The sequence below is a fragment of the Melanerpes formicivorus genome, unplaced genomic scaffold (genome assembly GCF_026170545.1).
Source record: "Melanerpes formicivorus ecotype bairdi unplaced genomic scaffold, bMelFor1.0.p_v2 SCAF_45, whole genome shotgun sequence".
Taxonomy (NCBI): domain Eukaryota; kingdom Metazoa; phylum Chordata; class Aves; order Piciformes; family Picidae; genus Melanerpes; species Melanerpes formicivorus.
In genome coordinates, this window is record NW_027142397.1 from 2439470 (window position 1) to 2456109 (window position 16640).

A 16640-nucleotide genomic window follows, 5' to 3' on the forward strand; every position below is an offset into this window, starting at 1 on the left:
AAGCTTGTAAGAGGCTGGATCTACAATGGAAGAGTTCAGGAAGCAAAACATCCCCAAAAAAAAACAACCAACCAAGCCCAAACCAACCCAAACCCAAGTGGAAAAGCACAGCAAACAGAGTTACATGAACATCTGGTCACAAGAATGTGGATCAGCTACATCCCCTCCTAAATACCACCACAGCTGAAGGACTCCATTGCAAACAAAGCAGCACAAAATGACAGTTCCACAGGAAACAAATCCCACTCTGGTGGTCCCTTTGGATCAGGAATGCCATCAGTGAACCCCCACCCCCACCCACGCCCCCACACTACACAGACCTTAGCACAGCTCCATTCTCTAGGCACAAGACACACAAGAACAATCTCTAAGACCAAAGGAAGTAGGGTTGAAGGGGGGAGGGGGGGGGAATCACTGAAGGGTTCTGCAGCCAGCTCCTGCAGCCAACTCCTGCAGCCCTTACCACGAGTGGACTTGCACAAGAGGTTCATTTTCCCTGCTCTGAATGTCCTCAGAGTTTCAGAGCTGGCCAGCCCCCAGCCCTGCACAGCTCAGCCAGGCTGAGCTTCTGACTGCTCAGTGGTGGTGCAGCAGCCAGAACCATGCTCTAGCAGCCAGTTATTTACAAGGAGGTGGCAGCCTCATGCTAGAATGACCAGCAAATGACCAGACACCCTCTGGAAAAGTCCCTCTGCAGCCTTCCTGCAGGATCCCTTCTGCTATTGGAAGGCAGCTCTGAGGTCCCCCTGGAGCTTTCTCTTCTCCAGGCTGAACACCCCCAGCTCCCTCAGCCTGTCCTCACAGCAGAGCTGCTCCAGCCCTTGGATCACCTTTGTGGCCTCCTCTGGACTCTCTCCAGCAGCTCTGTGTCCTTCTGCTGCTGGGGACAGCAGAGCTGGAGGCAGCACTGGAGGTGAGGTCTCAGCAGAGCAGAGTCAAGGAGCAGAATCCCTTCTCCTGCCCTGCTGGCCACACTCCTCTGGATGCAGCCTAGGGTAGGCTTTGCCGTCTGGGCTGCATCACTATGGGACAAAGGTTTTGCTGTGGGGTGAAGCAGGCAGGGAACCTGAGCTGCTCTTTGGGGTTTGTTGGATTCCCCCTCCACCCCCCATGTAAATTAAAAGCACCAAGTGTGCAGAACACCAAACTGGTTACATCAGAGGGCTCTCTGCTTTTGAGGTTCCATCTACTGGGGAAAACTCTTTACACTAAGCACCTCAAGCAGCGGTAAGTGGGAGGAGCTGCCCAGTCCTTGTCTGCCCTGCAGGCTCCTGATCCAGCCTCCCACCCCAGCTGGAAAGGCTCCCACAGTTTGCCTTTTGGTGCAACCCTTATGGACAGCAGAGCAGAGAAGCAGCAACAGTCACATTTCACAGTACAGTTCAGTTCTGTCTCCAGTAGGAAACAGGAGCTCACAGCATTTCTGTTGGGGGTGCATTTTCTCCCTAGCTTATTTCCCATCAATTTGCTACTAGAAAGGTAAACAAAAACAAATCCAAAGCTTACTTCCTTTCCAAGTCAAACCTTAACCATCCCACCAAAATAAAAAGCAAAACCCCAGGAGGTCCAAGCTGAGGTTTACAACAAGCCCAACGGAACCAAACAGTGCTTGGATAAACTCCCACCAAGGTAAACCATGAGAAGGATCACCAAGGACTAGAGGAAAACACAGCAAAGGAGCAAGAAAAGGGTTTGCACACAAAGAGGCTGATAAACATGTCTGAGATTTCCTGCCCAGCTGCTTCAGAAAGGGTTTTCAGAGCTGTTTCCTGTGCAGAGCTCAGATCTCACCACAGAGTTGTCAGGGTTGGAAGGGACCTCAAGGCTCAGCCAGCTCCAACCCCCCTGCCATGGGCAGGGACACCTCACACTACAGCAGGATGCTCACAGCCACATCCAGCCTGACCTTCAAAACTTCCAGAGATGAGGCTTCCACCACCTCCCTGGGCAACCTGTTCCACTTCACACCATCTTCACAAGGAACCTGGTGCCCCCTTCATGCCATCTTCACAAGGAACCTGGTGCCCCTTTCAGCTCAGGGCTTGAGGACCATGACAGCACTCCATGCAGAACCCTTCTTACCAAACCAGCAGAGATGTTCCACCTGCCAAATCCAAACGAGGAGGCAGAGACACCACCAGGAGCTGCTGGAGTACAACCTCTGTGACCCCCACACCCCACCTCACCCCACCCCACCCCCCAAGCAAAAGATTCTTCACAGCTTTCTGGTGCACAGCACTGAAAACTTCAAAGCCTTAAGAATTCCAATTCTCCCCATTCTTGTGTTTAAAAGAGAGCAAAAAAAGTGCAGTAACAAAATCCAGCTCAGTCTCACAAACTGGGTTAAACAGGGAGGTTTGGGGTCAAACAGGGAGGTTTCTGTCCCTGCTCCCACTCTCCTCTCACTGCTACATGAGAGTTTCTCGGTCCAACAAGCTCCTGTGGATCTCCTGCTTGTCATCCCCATCATCATCATCAGCTGGATCATTTTCCTCTCCAGACTCCACATAGATGGGCCAATCATTATCAGCCTCCCCTTTCTCCTGGCCTTCTGATGAAGGCTCCACGAGGCTGAGGTTGATGGGCATGGAGTCCTCGTGGGTGGTGGTGACGCAGGTGCAGCTGTCGCACAGCCCGAAGCGGCGCAGCCCTGGGGACAGGCTGCTGGTGAAGGTCCTCCTGCAGCCTTTGCAGATGATTGGCTTGTTGGAGCGGTGCACCTGGAGGCAGCAAGAAAACCCTGGGGTGAGGAGGGAAGTCTGCCCTCTGGTTTAGCTCTTTCTGGGGCGGAGGTTCGGATAAATACAAAGCAGGGAAACCTCTGCCCCCTGCGGGACTTCTTACAAGGGCTTGGAGGGATAGGGTGAGGGGGGGATGGGGAGGGAAGAGGGGAGACTGAGACTGGAGATGAGGAAGAAATTCTTGACAGTGAGGGTGGGGAGACACTGGAACAGGTTGCCCAGGGAGGTTGTGGATGTCCCCTCTCCCTGGAGGTGTTCAAGGCCAGGTTGGATGAGGCTGGTGGGAGGTGTCCCTGCCTGTGGCAGTGGGGTCGGAGCTGGATGATCTTTAAGGTCCCCTCCAACCCAAACCACCCTGTGATAAGCTAAAGGACAGATGATCTCACCACATGTGCAGTGCTAAAGATTAGGGGCGACACAAGTACAGAGAATCACTGAATTGCCTTGGCTGGAAAGGACCTCCAAGATCATCCACAGTTAAACTAAAGGGCAGATGACCAAAGGCTGGAAGAGGCTCCCCAGGGGGGTGGCTGAATCCCCATCCCTGGAGGCGTTTAAAAGAGGCAGAGAGGTGCTGCTGAGGGCCATGGTTTAGCACCAGGCTTGGTAGAGTTAGAGACTGGGTTGGACTGGGTGATCTTAAAGGGCTTTGCCAACCAAAGTGGTTCTCTAATCCCATCATATTTCATAGATTCCCAGGATGGGTTGGAAGGGACCTTGAAGATGATCTGGTCCCAAGCGCCCTGCTATGGGCAGGGACACCTCCCACCAGCCCAGGTTGCTCAAGGGCTTCATCCAACCTGGCCTTGAACACCTCCAGGGAGGGAGTATTTGCAACAACAAAGCTCTGGAGCTACACAAACACCAAGGAACCAAACATGAGTGGCTTGAACTGGTCAGTAGAAAAGCTGCCCTGGGATCGGCAGCGACTGCTTTGCCCAAGGTTGTTTTGGGAAATGCCAGCAGTCCCCAGCAGGTTGATGAGCAGAGGGCTGGAGCTGCTCTCCTATGAGGACAGACTGAGGGAGTTGGGGCTGTTCAGTCTGCAGAAGAGAAGGCTCTGAGGAGACCTAATGGTGGCCTTCCAGCACCTGAAGGGGGCTACAAGAAAGCTGGGGAGGGACTTTTGAGGGTGTCAGGGAGGGATAGGACTGGGGGGGAGGGAACAAAACTAGAAATGGGTAGATCCAGATTGGATGTTAGGAAGAAGTTCTTCCCCATGAGGGTGGTGAGAGTCTGTCAAAGGTTGCCCAGGGAGGTGGTGGAAGCCTCACCCCTGGAGGTGTTTGCAGCCAGGCTGGAGGTGGCTGTGAGCAACCTGCTGTGGTGTGAGGTGTCCCTGGCTGTGGCAGGGGGGTTGGAGCTGGCTGAGCCTTGAGCTCCCTTCCAAGCCTGACAATTCTCTGGTGATTCTCTGCAGGAGCAGAAGCATGGTGAGCTCCCCAAGAGAGGCTGCAGACTCACGCTGAGGGCATGGCTGCGGAGGTGCTCCTGGCGGGTGAAGCGCTTGCCGCAGGTCTCGCAGGGGTAGGGCCTCTCCCCGGTGTGCGAGCGAATGTGCCGCTTCAGGATCCCCTTCTGCTTCGCCGTGTAGGGGCAGAACGGGCACTTGTGCAGCTTGATTGGCACCACCAGCACGTCACCTTGGGGGGAGAAAACACAGGCAGTTAGGTCAGGCAGCTTGCTGGGGTCAGCTCTCTTGGCTTCTCCTCCTCCTCCTCCTCGCTGCAGGTTTGAGTCCTGCCTCCCAGCTCATCAAATCCAACTGTCCAGACCACCATGGCCATTAGACCGTGGCCTGAAGGGCCATGTCCACACAGCCTTCCCCAGAGGCTGGAGAGGGGGAGGTCAGTTGGCAGCTAAAGCACATGAAGTCAATGCTTTCCCCTCTCTGGCTCACCTGGGATTCCTGGTGGCTGTGCAATTTGAGGTGCTGCTGCAGGAGTCCCTCAGACCTCAGCCTGCCTACACTCACGCTGCTGACACGCTCAGGGAGCTGGCTCGCAACAGGAAACCAAATCAGGTTTATTTTAAGAAGCTGTTTAAGTGCCAGAACAGTGTAGAACTTATCAAGGCTGGAAAAGACCTCGAAGATCATCAGATTCAACCTCCTGCCTAACACCTCCACCACCATTTAAACCATGCCCTGAAGTGCCACATCTCATTTCTTCCTCACCTCCGGGCATGGGGACTCCACCACCTCCCTGGGCAGCCTGTGCCAATCCCTGACCACTCTTGCAGCAAAGAAATTGTTCCTCAGGTCCAACCTGCAGTTCAGTGTGGTCTCTGCATTATCACATAGAAGTATTAAGGCAAGCAGGAGACTTTCTAAGACACCACCAGCCACAAACTGCTTTGGAAATGACAACCTTGGACACCAACCACAGGCAGAACAAGAATTCCTCATCTGCTCTTCCAAAGTGCATTAAGATGAACCTGGGGAGGCCACCTGAGAATCCAAACCCTTGCTTCTGCTGCCATTCCTTTGAGCATTGCTGTTGGAAGTGAGAGGCTGAAGAACTCCACTTGGTGACCTCTGCTGATGAGCCTTTCCCTTGGGCCAAAAAGCAATTATCTGATGTAGGAGGTTGGGTGCAAAAAGAGACAAAGAGAGAGAACTGACTTTGCAGCTCACATTCTACAGACCCAGGGCTCTTGCCCTGTTTTGCAGCAGCAGCAGCAGCCCAGACTGAACCTCCTCTCTCCAGCACAAAAGGTTGAGATGTTGTATGAGGAAGTTCAGCTCTCCCTGTTACTGACTCAGGGAAGTGTTTCCACAGCAAGCCTTGAGCTCCTCCAGTTACACCAAAGCAGGTGGGGCTGGAGAGAACATTCCTCCTCCTAAGGTTTGGCCAACCCAGACTCAATCAAAGGGAGTGGCCAGCGTTAAGGTGAGGGTGAAAGGACTCTCCCTCCACTCTGCACCTTCACAAGGTGCTGCTAACCCCTGCTGGGCAGTCAGAGCTCCATTGAGAAGAAGAGAAGCACTTCTTGGCCCTCCTTTGCTTCCAGGCTCTCCAGAGGTGCCTGATTGCCCTCCCCCAGCCGTGAAGGGGACCAGGATGACTGAACACTTGTGGCCACTTGGAAGTCAGTGGCATTGCTCTCACCTGTCAGGCTGAATGCAGGAGAGAGCCTTCATCAGGACTTTGTCTTTCTCACTCCAGGTGTCTTGTGAAAGCAGCAGGAGCACCACAAGCAGAGAAGAGAGACTCCCATTCTGCTAAACACTCACAGTTTCTACTGCCTTGTCACAACCCCTGATGGCTTCTATCACTTTCCCTTCTAGTGACTCATTAACAACCTGAAGATTTTAGGAGAGGAAGCAAGCAAGCAAGCAAGGTTTGTGTGTGAGATGCTCCTGCCTTGCTACACACCACAACCCACAGGAGTGATCTGGGGGCAGCACTCCAGGGGCTTGGTGACTTTAAGGCTGGACTTGTGACCTTACCAGATGCCTGAGTTTTAAAGCAGAGAGAGAGAACATTGGGTTTGATTTGCTTTAAGATCACAGATGCATGCCTGGCACAGACATGATGCATGCATGACAGCAACATGAGGCCTTGAGCAACCTGGGCTAGTGGAAGGTGTCCATGGCTGTGGTGGAGGGATTGGAGCTAAATGGTCTTCAAGGTCTCTTCCAACCCAACTGTTCTATGGTTCCATGAACATAAGCTTGCTACCTAGGGTAGAATACTGTGTGACACATTTCCTCTCTGCTGCCTGCAGCACTATCTCCTTCCTCACATCCTGATGGCACTTACAGAGCCACCTCCCATCTCCATGAGGCAGCTGGGATGAGAGAAGTTGTGTGCCACGTTATCAGCAGCAGGCAAAATGCCCAGATCCTTATTGCCCACTTCAGGAGAAATGTGTATGGATGTCACCCTCTGCTCCAGGTCCCTGACACTGCTGCTGGGAGATACTTCCTGCTGGCCCAGCTGGGGCCTGGGCTTGGCAGAGCAGCAGAGCCCCAGCTGACAGCAGCTGAAAAACGAGTCTGCCCCTAGAGGTAAAAGTTAATCCTTGTCTTTATCAACACCAGAGAGTTTAAAGCTGTTAAAGACTTTCTGGGTATCACTTGGTGTAGAATAAAGCAAATTTCTGCCCTTTTGAAGTTGAAAGTTATCAGCAAACAGATATCACCCAGCAGCTGAGCTGCTGGCAGGAGCTCCCGGGGAAGGAGGAGTTGTTGTGCTCTGGCAGGCTCCACAGCAGATCCCTCTTGTGGCAGCTCAATTTCTCTTTCCAATTGCTCTTTACACCACCACCACCAAAAAGTTCTTCCTCTCACAACGTTAAAAGAATTCAACAAGGCCCCAGAGGAGTTTTATTGAAGCAGTGTCACCAACACCAAGCTCCAGGACCTGTTTCAGAGAGAGACTTTGTAAAAGCAGTTAAGAAATCCTTACCTGCCACATGCTGCACTGAATAAATGAGTACAGCTTGCTTTGGAAGTCCAGAACAATCCTTTATTTGGCTAAGGCATAATAGTCAGCAACAGAACCCTCAACAAGCAGGAGAGTAACAAAGGAAGTGGCACAGCTAAGCAGGTTTCCTCCTCACTTGTACAGACTACACCCCCCAGGGTCCTCTCACCTGTGTCCTCACCATACCAGTCGCTGTGAATGTCCATCATGGAACTCATGGCTACCCCCGGGTCCTCTGGCCTACCCTCAAAGCCCCGGACAAAGTGATGGACCACATCCTCCTTCCTCTGAGCGGAGCTGTTGCGCAGCAGAGCCTCTAGGAACTGCTTCATGTGGTAGTTATTGCAGGCCAGGTCCACGGCCTGCCCACCCTGCAGGCCCTCTTCCACCTGCTCGAGGGAGAGCGGGGGGGGGTACTGGGGCAGGCGGTCACCGACTTCCACCTCCACTTCGTCAGAGTCAAACTCTACTTTGGGCTCCAGCGCCCTGGGCAGCGAGGAGTTGACGGCGTCCGGGCAGTCGCTGCTCACAGGCTCTCTGACCACCAGCTCCAGGGGGTGGCAGCTGCTGCACTCCCCGCAGGGAGGATCCCTTTGGCAATCCGAAAGCCTTTCCTTTTCCTGCAGGGAAGAGCCAGAGGCAAAGCACTGGCTCTTGGCGCTGCAGGAGGTGCCCTCTCTCGCCGCGCTGGCGCTCCCGCTATCAGCCTGGTAGAGCGCAGCTTCTCTCTCTATTTTCCTGCAAATATCTAAGGAGGACCTTATGTAAGTTTTGCAGAAGTTGACCACATCGGTCATCTGCAGATAGCTAGCTGCAGACATCACCTCGATAACGTTTTCCCCACAGAGATCTAGCTTCCCAGAATACAGGAAATCGAGGATGATGGAGAAGGCTTCCGAGGTGACAATGTCCAGGGAGGCGGTGCTGTGGCGTCCGCTGTCTTGGATGTAGTGAATCAGCAGGGCTCGGAAGTAGCCGCTGTTGGCAAACAGAATGTTTTTGTGCGCTTTGAAGATCCTCCCCTCCACGATGATGCTGCAGTCACAGAAGAAGTCCCTCTTGCGCTGCTCGTTGAGCTCTCCCAGCAGCTTGGTGTAGTACGACTGCATCTCCATCGCTCCCGCCGCCGCTGCCTCTGCTCGCTGCCGGGGTCAATCAGAAGGCACCGTCAAGCAGGAGAACTCCCGGGAAAAGACAGATCCGCCCGCCACCGCCGCCGCCCGCTGCCAGGGTCAGCGAGAAAGCACCATCAGCTCCCGGGCACCGACCCGCCCAGCCTCTCCCCGGAGCGCAGGGTCACTGCCGGACAGCGGGAACCGGAGGGGCCGGGAGCAGCCGCGACACCGCCACCTCCGCACGGACCCTCACTCCTGCTCCGCTCCCGGGAGGTTTTTCCACCTCATAACCTGGCATCCCCGGAGCACGCCCGCGCTCACCATCCGCAGCCCACCTTCGCAATCGCCAGCCGCCCTCCCGCTCCCTCCCGGCCACCGTACCGCCGGCCACGCCACCCCTCCCAGCCGGGGCAGGCGGGGGCAGGAAGTGACGTCACGGAAGCCGCCGCGGGGGGGCGGGGCCTGCGGGGTGAGGGGTCGGTAAATATTGGTGACGTCAGCCCGCCAAGATGGCGGAGGGGTGAGTGCGGTGCTGCTCGGGGGGTGGCCCGGTGGGCTGGGGGGGACGGCGGCGGCGGGGGAGGGGCCGGGGATGGGCTTCGGGGCGGTGGGAGAGGGTCCTGCGGGAGGGGGTCCGGCCTGGAGGGGCGGCGCGGCGGGACCTGGGTGGTGGGTGGGGCCGGGAGGGGTCTGCCTGACGCCTGTGTCCCCCGGCAGGGAGGACGGCGGCTGGTGGCGGAGCTGGCTGCAGCAGAGCTACCAAGCTGTCAAGGAAAAGGTAGGAGGAGGCGGGAGGGGATGGGGCTGTGGGGCGACCCCCGCGGGACGCGATGTCCCTACCCCTGCCAGCGCTGCACCGCGCTCCCCGTGGGCTGTGGGACGAGGTCCTGGCAGCGGCTTTGTCTGCAGTGGCTTTGATGCCTTCAGAGCTTGGCCTTGGTGACTGCTGGTACCCAGCAGGGGCCCCGGCAGAGAGACCGACCGGTGCACGCAGGGGGGGCTGGGCTGTGTTTGGTATAACTCAGTGTCTCTCTGTCCTGACCGATGTTGGGTTCTGTTGGTGTGCAAATCGCCACCTGAGCAGGGAGGACATTGCTTTCCGATGTGTAATTTCCTGCCTCTGACACCAGTGCTTGTGTTGATTATACACAAAACTCACAACAAGGCTTTTCCTGACCTCTCTTTATGTTCTTATCCTGAGAAATAACCACCCCAGTAACATCCTTTGGGCACAGCTGTTTGCATTGTTGTTCTTCATCTGTGGGTTTGTGCCCTATCCTCACCGTGGGGGTTGGACTAGATGATTTCCAGAGGCCCCTTCCAATCCCCACCACTCTGTGAGGTTGGTTGGTACAACCTTACCTGGTGCACCTGTCTGGGTCAGGGCTTGGGTTAAAGCCTCTTGCACCTTAACCTTTCTGATGTGTCAGGTATTCCCAGAGCAGCCTTGGCTCTGCTGGAGACTGCAAAGGTTACACAATCTCTCTCTCCTCTTCTTACAGTCCACAGAAGCTTTGGAGTTCATGAAAAGGGACCTGGCAGAGTTCACTCAAGTTGTGCAGCATGACACAGCCTGCACCATTGCTGCTACAGCCAGCGTGGTCAAGGACAAGCTGGCAGTGAGTAGAGGAGCAGGGGAGCTGGGCTCCTTGTGCCAGAAGGCAAAGGCAGCTGTGAATAGGCTGCAGCTGCCTCTGGGGATGTGATTCCTTGAGCAGCCCCCAGTGTCTGACCATGAGCTCCAGATCTCAGACTTCCTCCCCAGAGCAGAGTCACTGCTGAGCAGCCTGTGGAGTTTCTGTGCTATAGTGGGGAGGAACCTCTGGGTCTGACTGGAGAAGGGTTCCCAGTGCCTTCCCTCTCTCTGTGGTGTGTAGTACCACAGTGAACCTCTTCCCAAGCTCCAGCCCTGCACCTCTGCTGCTGTCACAGCACACAAATCCTAAACCAGCCAGTCCCCAAACCTGGCTCCCTCCTTCCCTTCAAAGCGTAGGCTCAGCTCCCCACAAGCCTGTTTCAAGGCCTGCCTGCCCCCCTGTCACCTGGGGCTGGTGACTGCCACCACAGCCTTCCCCTAGCCCAGCCCTGGCCCCACAGCCATGCCCTCAGCGTCTTCTGCAGGCAGAGAGCTCCTGCTCCCTGGAAGGAGCCTACCCAGAGAAGGCTGAGGCCTGTCCTGCTGCTGCAGGCACTGCTCCTTACAGTGTGCTGCTTTTCCTTTGCCAGAGGACAGAGGGCTCCTCAGGTGCAACTGAGAAGGTGAGGAAGGGGATCTCTGACCTCCTGGGGGTCATCTCGGACACGTTCGCTCCGTCGCCGGACAAGACGATCGACTGCGACGTGATCACGCTGATGGCGACGCCCGCGGGTACCACCGAGCCCTACGACAGCGCCAAGGCGAGTGCCCCACTGCCAGAGCTGCCCTCTGGGCTCCTCTGCTCTCAGGCTGGGCTGCTGCCTCCCCACTGACAGCTCTGCCTTTTCTGTCTCCTCCTCCAGGCTCGCCTCTACAGCCTCCAGTCAGACCCAGCCACCTACTGCAACGAGCCTGACGGTAGGGGTGGGGAGGGTCTGGTGTGGGGTCTGTGGGCTGCCCTGGAGTACCTACAGCTTGGCTGTGGGCAGTGTTAGTGGAGAGATCTGCCTCTGACAGTGGGGGCTGGCTTAGACTGGGAGTTTATTGGCCCAGCTTACCCTGGCCCTGTGTGCTGGCAGAGGGCCCACGCCGCTGGCTGGGCTCAGCTTTGTCTCCCTCCTTTTTTGCCCCTTGCTCACCCCAGCTGGCCTGGCCTGCAGCATCCTTCCACTGAAGCTTCCTGCCCTGTTTGTTCCAAAGGCTGATAGCTCTCTGCTTGTCCTCTGCAGGTCCTGCTGAGCTCCTTGAGGCCTGGCTCTCCCAGTTTGACCTAGAGGAGAAGAAAGGGGAGATTGCAGAGCTGCTGGCAACCAGCCCTTCCATCAGGGCTCTCTACACCAAGATGGTAAGGCCCTGCCCAGCTCCTTTAGCAGGCAGCTTCTGAGTCAGGGTATGGTGCAAGGAAGTCCTGAGCTGCTTGGGCCATGGAGCTGGTGGTGCAAGGGGCTGTGGTGGTGTGCTGAAGTGGCACAGCAGATTGTGTTCTTCCCTGCCACAGGCCTGGAACGGGAGCTCCTCATGTGTGCCAGAGCCTCTGCCAGCTCACCCCCAAGCCTTGCACAGGTCATGAGAGTCAGTGCCAGGCTTGGGAGGAGAGGAGGGCATAGCAAGGCAGCAGCCACAGCCCTCCCCCTGGACTGACTCCTGGTGTTTCCCCTGCCCAGGTCCCAGTGGCTGTTTCCCATTCGGAGTTCTGGCAGCGCTACTTCTACAGAGTGCATCGCCTGCAGCAGGTAGCTCAGGAGGGGGCTGGCTGCAGCCAGGGACCTCTGATGCAGACCAAAGGGAGTCTGGAGAACAGAGCTTGTGAGGAGAGGCTGAGGGAACTGAGGTTGTTCAGCCTGGAGAAGGGGAGGCTGAGGGGAAATCCTCTGGCTCTCTACAACTCCCTGAAGGGAGGCTTTAGCCGGGGGGGATGGGCTCTGCTCCCCAGGAGCAAGTGACAGGAGGAGAGGAAGTGACCACAAGCTGTACCAAGGGAGGTGTAGCTTGGGCATTAGAAGAAACTTCTTTACTGAGAGGGTTCTCAAACACTGCAGCAGGCTCCCTGTGAAGTGGCTGAATCCCCATCCCTGGAGGGGTCTCACAGTGGCAGAGCTGTGGTGCTGAGGGCCATGGCTTAGCACCAGGCTTGGCACAGAGAGAGACTCAATGATCTTAAAGGTCTTTGCCAGCCAAAACCAGTTCTGTGATTCTAAGGTAGCTTTGCTGGAGGAGCAGGGCTCTGGCTGCCTTGTCTGTGCCCTTGTCAGTAGTGCTGAAGTGCCTGGGGTGGGGAGGGCTGGGGAGGTGAGCAGCTGCTGACACTGAGTTCCCTGCAGGATGAAGCCCGCAGGGAGGCTCTGAAGCAGCGAGCAGAGCAGAGCATTCACCAAGAGGAGCCAGGCTGGGAAGAGGATGAGGGTGAGTCAGGTGCTTGGGGATCTGTGGGAGGGCAGGTGTGGACCTTGGAAGGTCTCAGTTAGAGAGGGTGGTGGCTCCTCTTCCTTCCCACAAATTCAGCTCCCAGCCCAGCTGCAGCCAGCCCTGCTGCCCCACCAGCTGCTGCTGCACTTGCTGAAACATCTCTTGCTTCTCTTCTGCCTTCCTACAGAGGAGTTCTTGGGGATGTCACCCCTGCCTTGTGCAAACATCACATTTCCAGAAGCAGCAGAGAACGAATCTGCCCCTGCAGGCCTGGAGGGAAGCTACCCCACTGCTCCCAAGAGACCCTCAGAGGAGAGCTGGGCTGTCCTCCCTGCAGGGCCAGCCCCAGCAGAGGGGAGCCCCTCTGAGAGCAGTGAGAGCGTCTCCCTTGTGACTCAGATTGCAAACCCTGCCTCTGTGCCTGCTGCACAGCTACAGACTGGAGCACAACCAGCTGGGACCAGAGACCTCTCCCAGAGGCTGCTGGAGGCCACCTCAGAAGAGCAGAGCTCCCTGCCAAAGCCCTCAGACCCTGCTCATTCTTCTGCACCTGCCCGGCAGTCAGCAGCATCCTCAGAGCCCGTGGCTGCTCCAGAGCTCAGGGAGGTGGAGAGCAGAGCCCAGGGCAGGACAGAGACTCTGAAAGAGGAAGGACCAACGGATCTCCGAGTCTTTGAGCTGAACTCAGACAGTGGGAAGTCCACCCCCTCCAACAATGGCAAGAAAGGTGGGTGTGAGGCCAGCCTGGAGGCCTTCTGCTGGCCATGGCAGCTGTGGGGAGAGGGCCTGAATTTGTGATGGTGCAGGAGGAGAGGAGGAGGATTGCCACACTCACCCAGGATGGTTGGGTCCCAAGACTGTCTGATGGCCAAGACTAAAGGGGAAGCAAAGCCTTATGCTGCTGGGCTGAGTCCAGGGTGCCACAGCAGGTGGGGACAGTGCTCTCAGCAGGCTGCTGCCATGGCTGGCTGTGGCCTGAGCCTTGTTCCTGTGCTCCCTTGGGAGAACAGAGGTTGAGGACCCTGAGAAAGGTTGTGTTGCAGCTCTGACACTGGCTACAAACCTTTCCCTGCAGGGGGTTCTGCCCTCAGCAGAGGGTCTCTCAGCATAATTACCTTGATGGTTATAGGGTTATAAAGCAGCCCAAGATCCAGCAAGGTGGCCAAGCACCCTGAGCAGAGTGGAGTTAGACAAGAAACCTGCTGGCTGCACAGAGCAGGCCTTTGGTCCCTGGCTGTGGTTTGTGTAGGGAATGTGGTCACCCCAAGGAGTGTCCCTGCTGCTCCCCTGCCTCAGGAGGTTCTTCTTGGGGCCTGTGAGAGTCCCCATGGCTAAGTCACTGCTGTCATCTGTTGTGTTCCCTGTGGGACTGAAACATGACCCAGGCTGCTTCTCCCAGGCCAGAGGAGGAGATGTTTCAGCACCCACCTCTCGACAGCCTGCTCTTGGGAGCAGGAGAGGCTTCCTCTCCTCAGGCAGGTCTGAACCCCCTCAGCTGCAGGAGGGGGCAGGCTTGGCAGCTGTGTGCCTTGGCCAGAGCATCTGGAGAGCCTGTGCAGCTCTGGTAGGCTCAGTCCTGGTGTTTGTGGTTGCAGGTTCCAGCACTGATATCAGTGAGGACTGGGAGAAGGACTTTGACTTGGACATGACCGAGGAGGAGGTGCAGCTGGCGCTCTCGAAGGTGGCAGTCTCTGGGGAGGTGAGCTGTGGGGAGCTGCTCACTCAAACAGCCATGAAGGATGCTCCCAGCAACCCAGCAGCAGCTCCTTGGGCTGATGCTGCATGAGCTCTGCCCTTGCTGGATGGTTCCCCTGGGTGGTGGAGGGAGGCCACGGTGCCCCAGAGCAGGAGTGTGACTCCCTCGGTGCCAGCCCCCACGCTGGAGCCCGCTGGGCTGCATGCTGCACTCAGGTGTGGGTGCTGCTGCCTGGGAAGGGAATTGAGTCATGGGATGGTTTGGGTTGGAAAGGACCTTTCAAGGTCATCTAACCTACCCCCCCCTGCAGTCAGCAGGGACATCTGCAGCTAGAGCAGGTTGCTGGGAGCCCCAAACAGCCTGAGCTGCAGTGGTGCCAGGGCTGGGACATCTCTCACCTCTCTGAGCAGCCTGGGCCAGGCTCTCACCACCCTCAGCATAAGAAATTTCTCCTTTCTCTCCAGTCTGAATCTTCCTCTCTTTAGTTTCAAACCATCACCCCTTGTCCTTGTCCTGTCCTCAGCTTTCTTACTGAACCCTTTTAGTACTGAAAGGCCACAAGAAGGTCTTCTGGAGCCTTCTCTCCTCCAGGCTTAGCAGCCCCAAGGCCTCACTTGCAGCAAGCAGCTGCCTCCTGGAGCAGCTCACAGGAGGCTTCTCAAAGGAGTGACTTGCTCTTGGAGGATGGGCTGAGCTTGGGATCTCTCCCTGGGAGCTGTGGGTGTTGGCTGGAGCAGAGGGGCTGTCTGGGCATGCTTGGAGAGGGATGAGTCTGCAAGCTCCCCAGGGAGCCGATGGCTGCGGTGAGAGCGTGAGGATGTGTCGGGCTGCGTGCTGACTTGGGTGCCCAGGGCAGGAGGCTCTCCTGCAGGTGGCTGTTGAGTTGATGTTGTTACTCTTGTTTGCAGCTGGAAGATGAAGAGTGGGAAGACTGGGAGTAAAGCAGCTGCTTCCAGTGTGTCACAGGCTCATTTCCACCACCGAGTGTGAGGTACCACGGCCTGGCTGTTCCTTTGTGTGTGACTCTGCTGGGGCCTGCAGTCCAGGCTGGGGGAGTCTGCATTCCTGCTACATCCTGTGGGCAACTCGAGTGACTCCTTCAGACCTGGAGGAGGAGGAAGCAAGAGTTCACTCCTACACTTAGCTGCTAGGGAGCCATCTTCTCAGTAGGTCCTGGAGACTGGCCAAGCCAAACCCTGACTGCCCCAGGCTGCTGGGGGGCGGCAGATGGGATGCAGCAAGGGGTCCCTGGGGAGAGCTGGGCACCCAGGCACCTGGCAGGGTTGCTTGGCGCCACCAGACTACCCTCTTGGCTGGTTGTCTGCTTGTGTGTGTGTGCCCAAGACACAGCACAGCAGCTGCTGGGTGGAAGCTGTGGCTGCTCACTGCCTGCCCTGTGCTGCTCACCAGGAGCACCCCTCCCGGTGCAGGGCGAGGCTGGGGGCTGGAGGTGCTGCAGTCAGAGCCCCTTCTGCTGTGCTGCACCTTGCTGCCAAGAGAGGCAGTTGGCTTGTGGCTTTAACTCCCAGCTGGGCTGTGCTGGAAGGAGCCAAACTCCCTGCCAAACCCTGAGCTTCTGCCTGGCTTTTCATCTTGGAAGCTTTCTCTAAGGGCAGCTCCTGTTCCCTGCTGCAGGAGCAGCACCATGGCCTGCTGCTTTCCCCTGCCCTGCTGCCTTCTGCTGGGCTTTGTGTGCTTCTGGGTTCAATTCTCCAACAGCATACTTGTGGCTTGCTCTTACTTGAACTCTCTGGGGCCAGCAGTGCTTGGGGCCATGCTGGGAGCAGCACCCCTGCTTTGTGGTGCCCAGGTCAGCCCTTGCCAAGCCCCAGTCTGACCCACTGACTGCTTTAACCTCTGCCTTGCTGCTGGGGCTTGGCCCTTCCCTCTCCCAGCCCAGGAGGAGGCAAAGCACCAGAGCATGGGTGGTACCTGTTGGCTGAGACTTTGGCCCCTCCCCTGAGCCCTCATGTCCTGCCTGTCCCCACACTCACCAGGCTCACCAGCCTCACTTGGGTCCCTTTGCTTAAGCCCCCATGGCTGCTTGCAATGCTTCCTTCAGACCTGTGGCCTCTCTTTTTTGGGGGCAGTTCCCTTCTCACATCACCAGATGCTCCTCAAGATGTTGCTAATGCAGTGCCAGAGCCCTCCCTGCTGTCTCTGGCCTTTTGGGTGGTGGTTTTATACATGCTGCCTTTGTCCTTCTGCCCCTCCCAGGGCTGCTTTGTTGGAGCTGGGGATTTCCTCCTGGGTTTGGATAGCATTCACTTAGGTGCACTTGGAAAAGTTGGGGTGGTTTGGGGTTGTTTGGGGTTGTTTTTCCTTCCCTCCCCCCCTTCTTTGGGGAGATTCTCAGCTGCAGCTGCCCACAGGGGGGGTGGATTGGTGGCACCAGTGACCTCAGGCACTTACATGAGAGCACTTCTGTCCTGCAAAGCCCACGAGGACTCAGCTGCAGCTCTTCTGCTTGGGTCAGGGTGGGCCCAGCCAAGCCTCTGAAATGTTCTGTGGCCTCACCCTGTCCTGGGCTCAGGTGCAGCTGTAGCTGGCAAACCTACTGTGGGAGCTGACCCCAGTGGGAGGATGACACTGGAGAGGGGCTGTCCTGCCTCTGGG

At 56.9% G+C, this 16640-nt stretch overlaps 2 protein-coding genes across 3 annotated transcripts; one reads left to right on the forward strand and one right to left on the reverse strand.

Annotated features, from left to right (window-relative positions):
* Nucleotides 1-2218: 2218 nt before the first annotated feature.
* On the reverse strand, nucleotides 2219-8638 carry ZBTB8B (zinc finger and BTB domain containing 8B). Its single transcript, XM_068159241.1, has 4 exons — nucleotides 8608-8638; nucleotides 7341-8313; nucleotides 4206-4384; nucleotides 2219-2720 (listed from the first exon to the last, which is right to left on the reverse strand). Exons 1-4 carry the CDS (start codon nucleotides 8608-8610, stop codon nucleotides 2409-2411), a joined length of 1467 nt encoding a protein of 488 aa, XP_068015342.1. The 5' UTR covers nucleotides 8611-8638; the 3' UTR covers nucleotides 2219-2408.
* Nucleotides 8639-8761: 123 nt separating this feature from the next.
* Nucleotides 8762-16076, forward strand: BSDC1 (BSD domain containing 1). Of its 2 annotated transcripts, XM_068159242.1 has the most exons (11): nucleotides 8762-8806; nucleotides 9004-9064; nucleotides 9789-9905; nucleotides 10513-10683; nucleotides 10786-10840; nucleotides 11152-11267; nucleotides 11587-11655; nucleotides 12244-12325; nucleotides 12516-13055; nucleotides 13924-14027; nucleotides 14933-16076. In XM_068159242.1, the coding sequence occupies exons 1-11, from the start codon at nucleotides 8796-8798 to the stop codon at nucleotides 14963-14965; spliced, it is 1359 nt and encodes a 452-aa protein (XP_068015343.1). In that variant the 5' UTR covers nucleotides 8762-8795; the 3' UTR covers nucleotides 14966-16076. The 2 variants fall into 2 exon arrangements, with proteins under 2 accessions (XP_068015343.1, XP_068015344.1); XM_068159243.1 differs by lacking the exon at nucleotides 11587-11655.
* The last annotated feature ends 564 nt before the right edge of the window (nucleotides 16077-16640 follow it).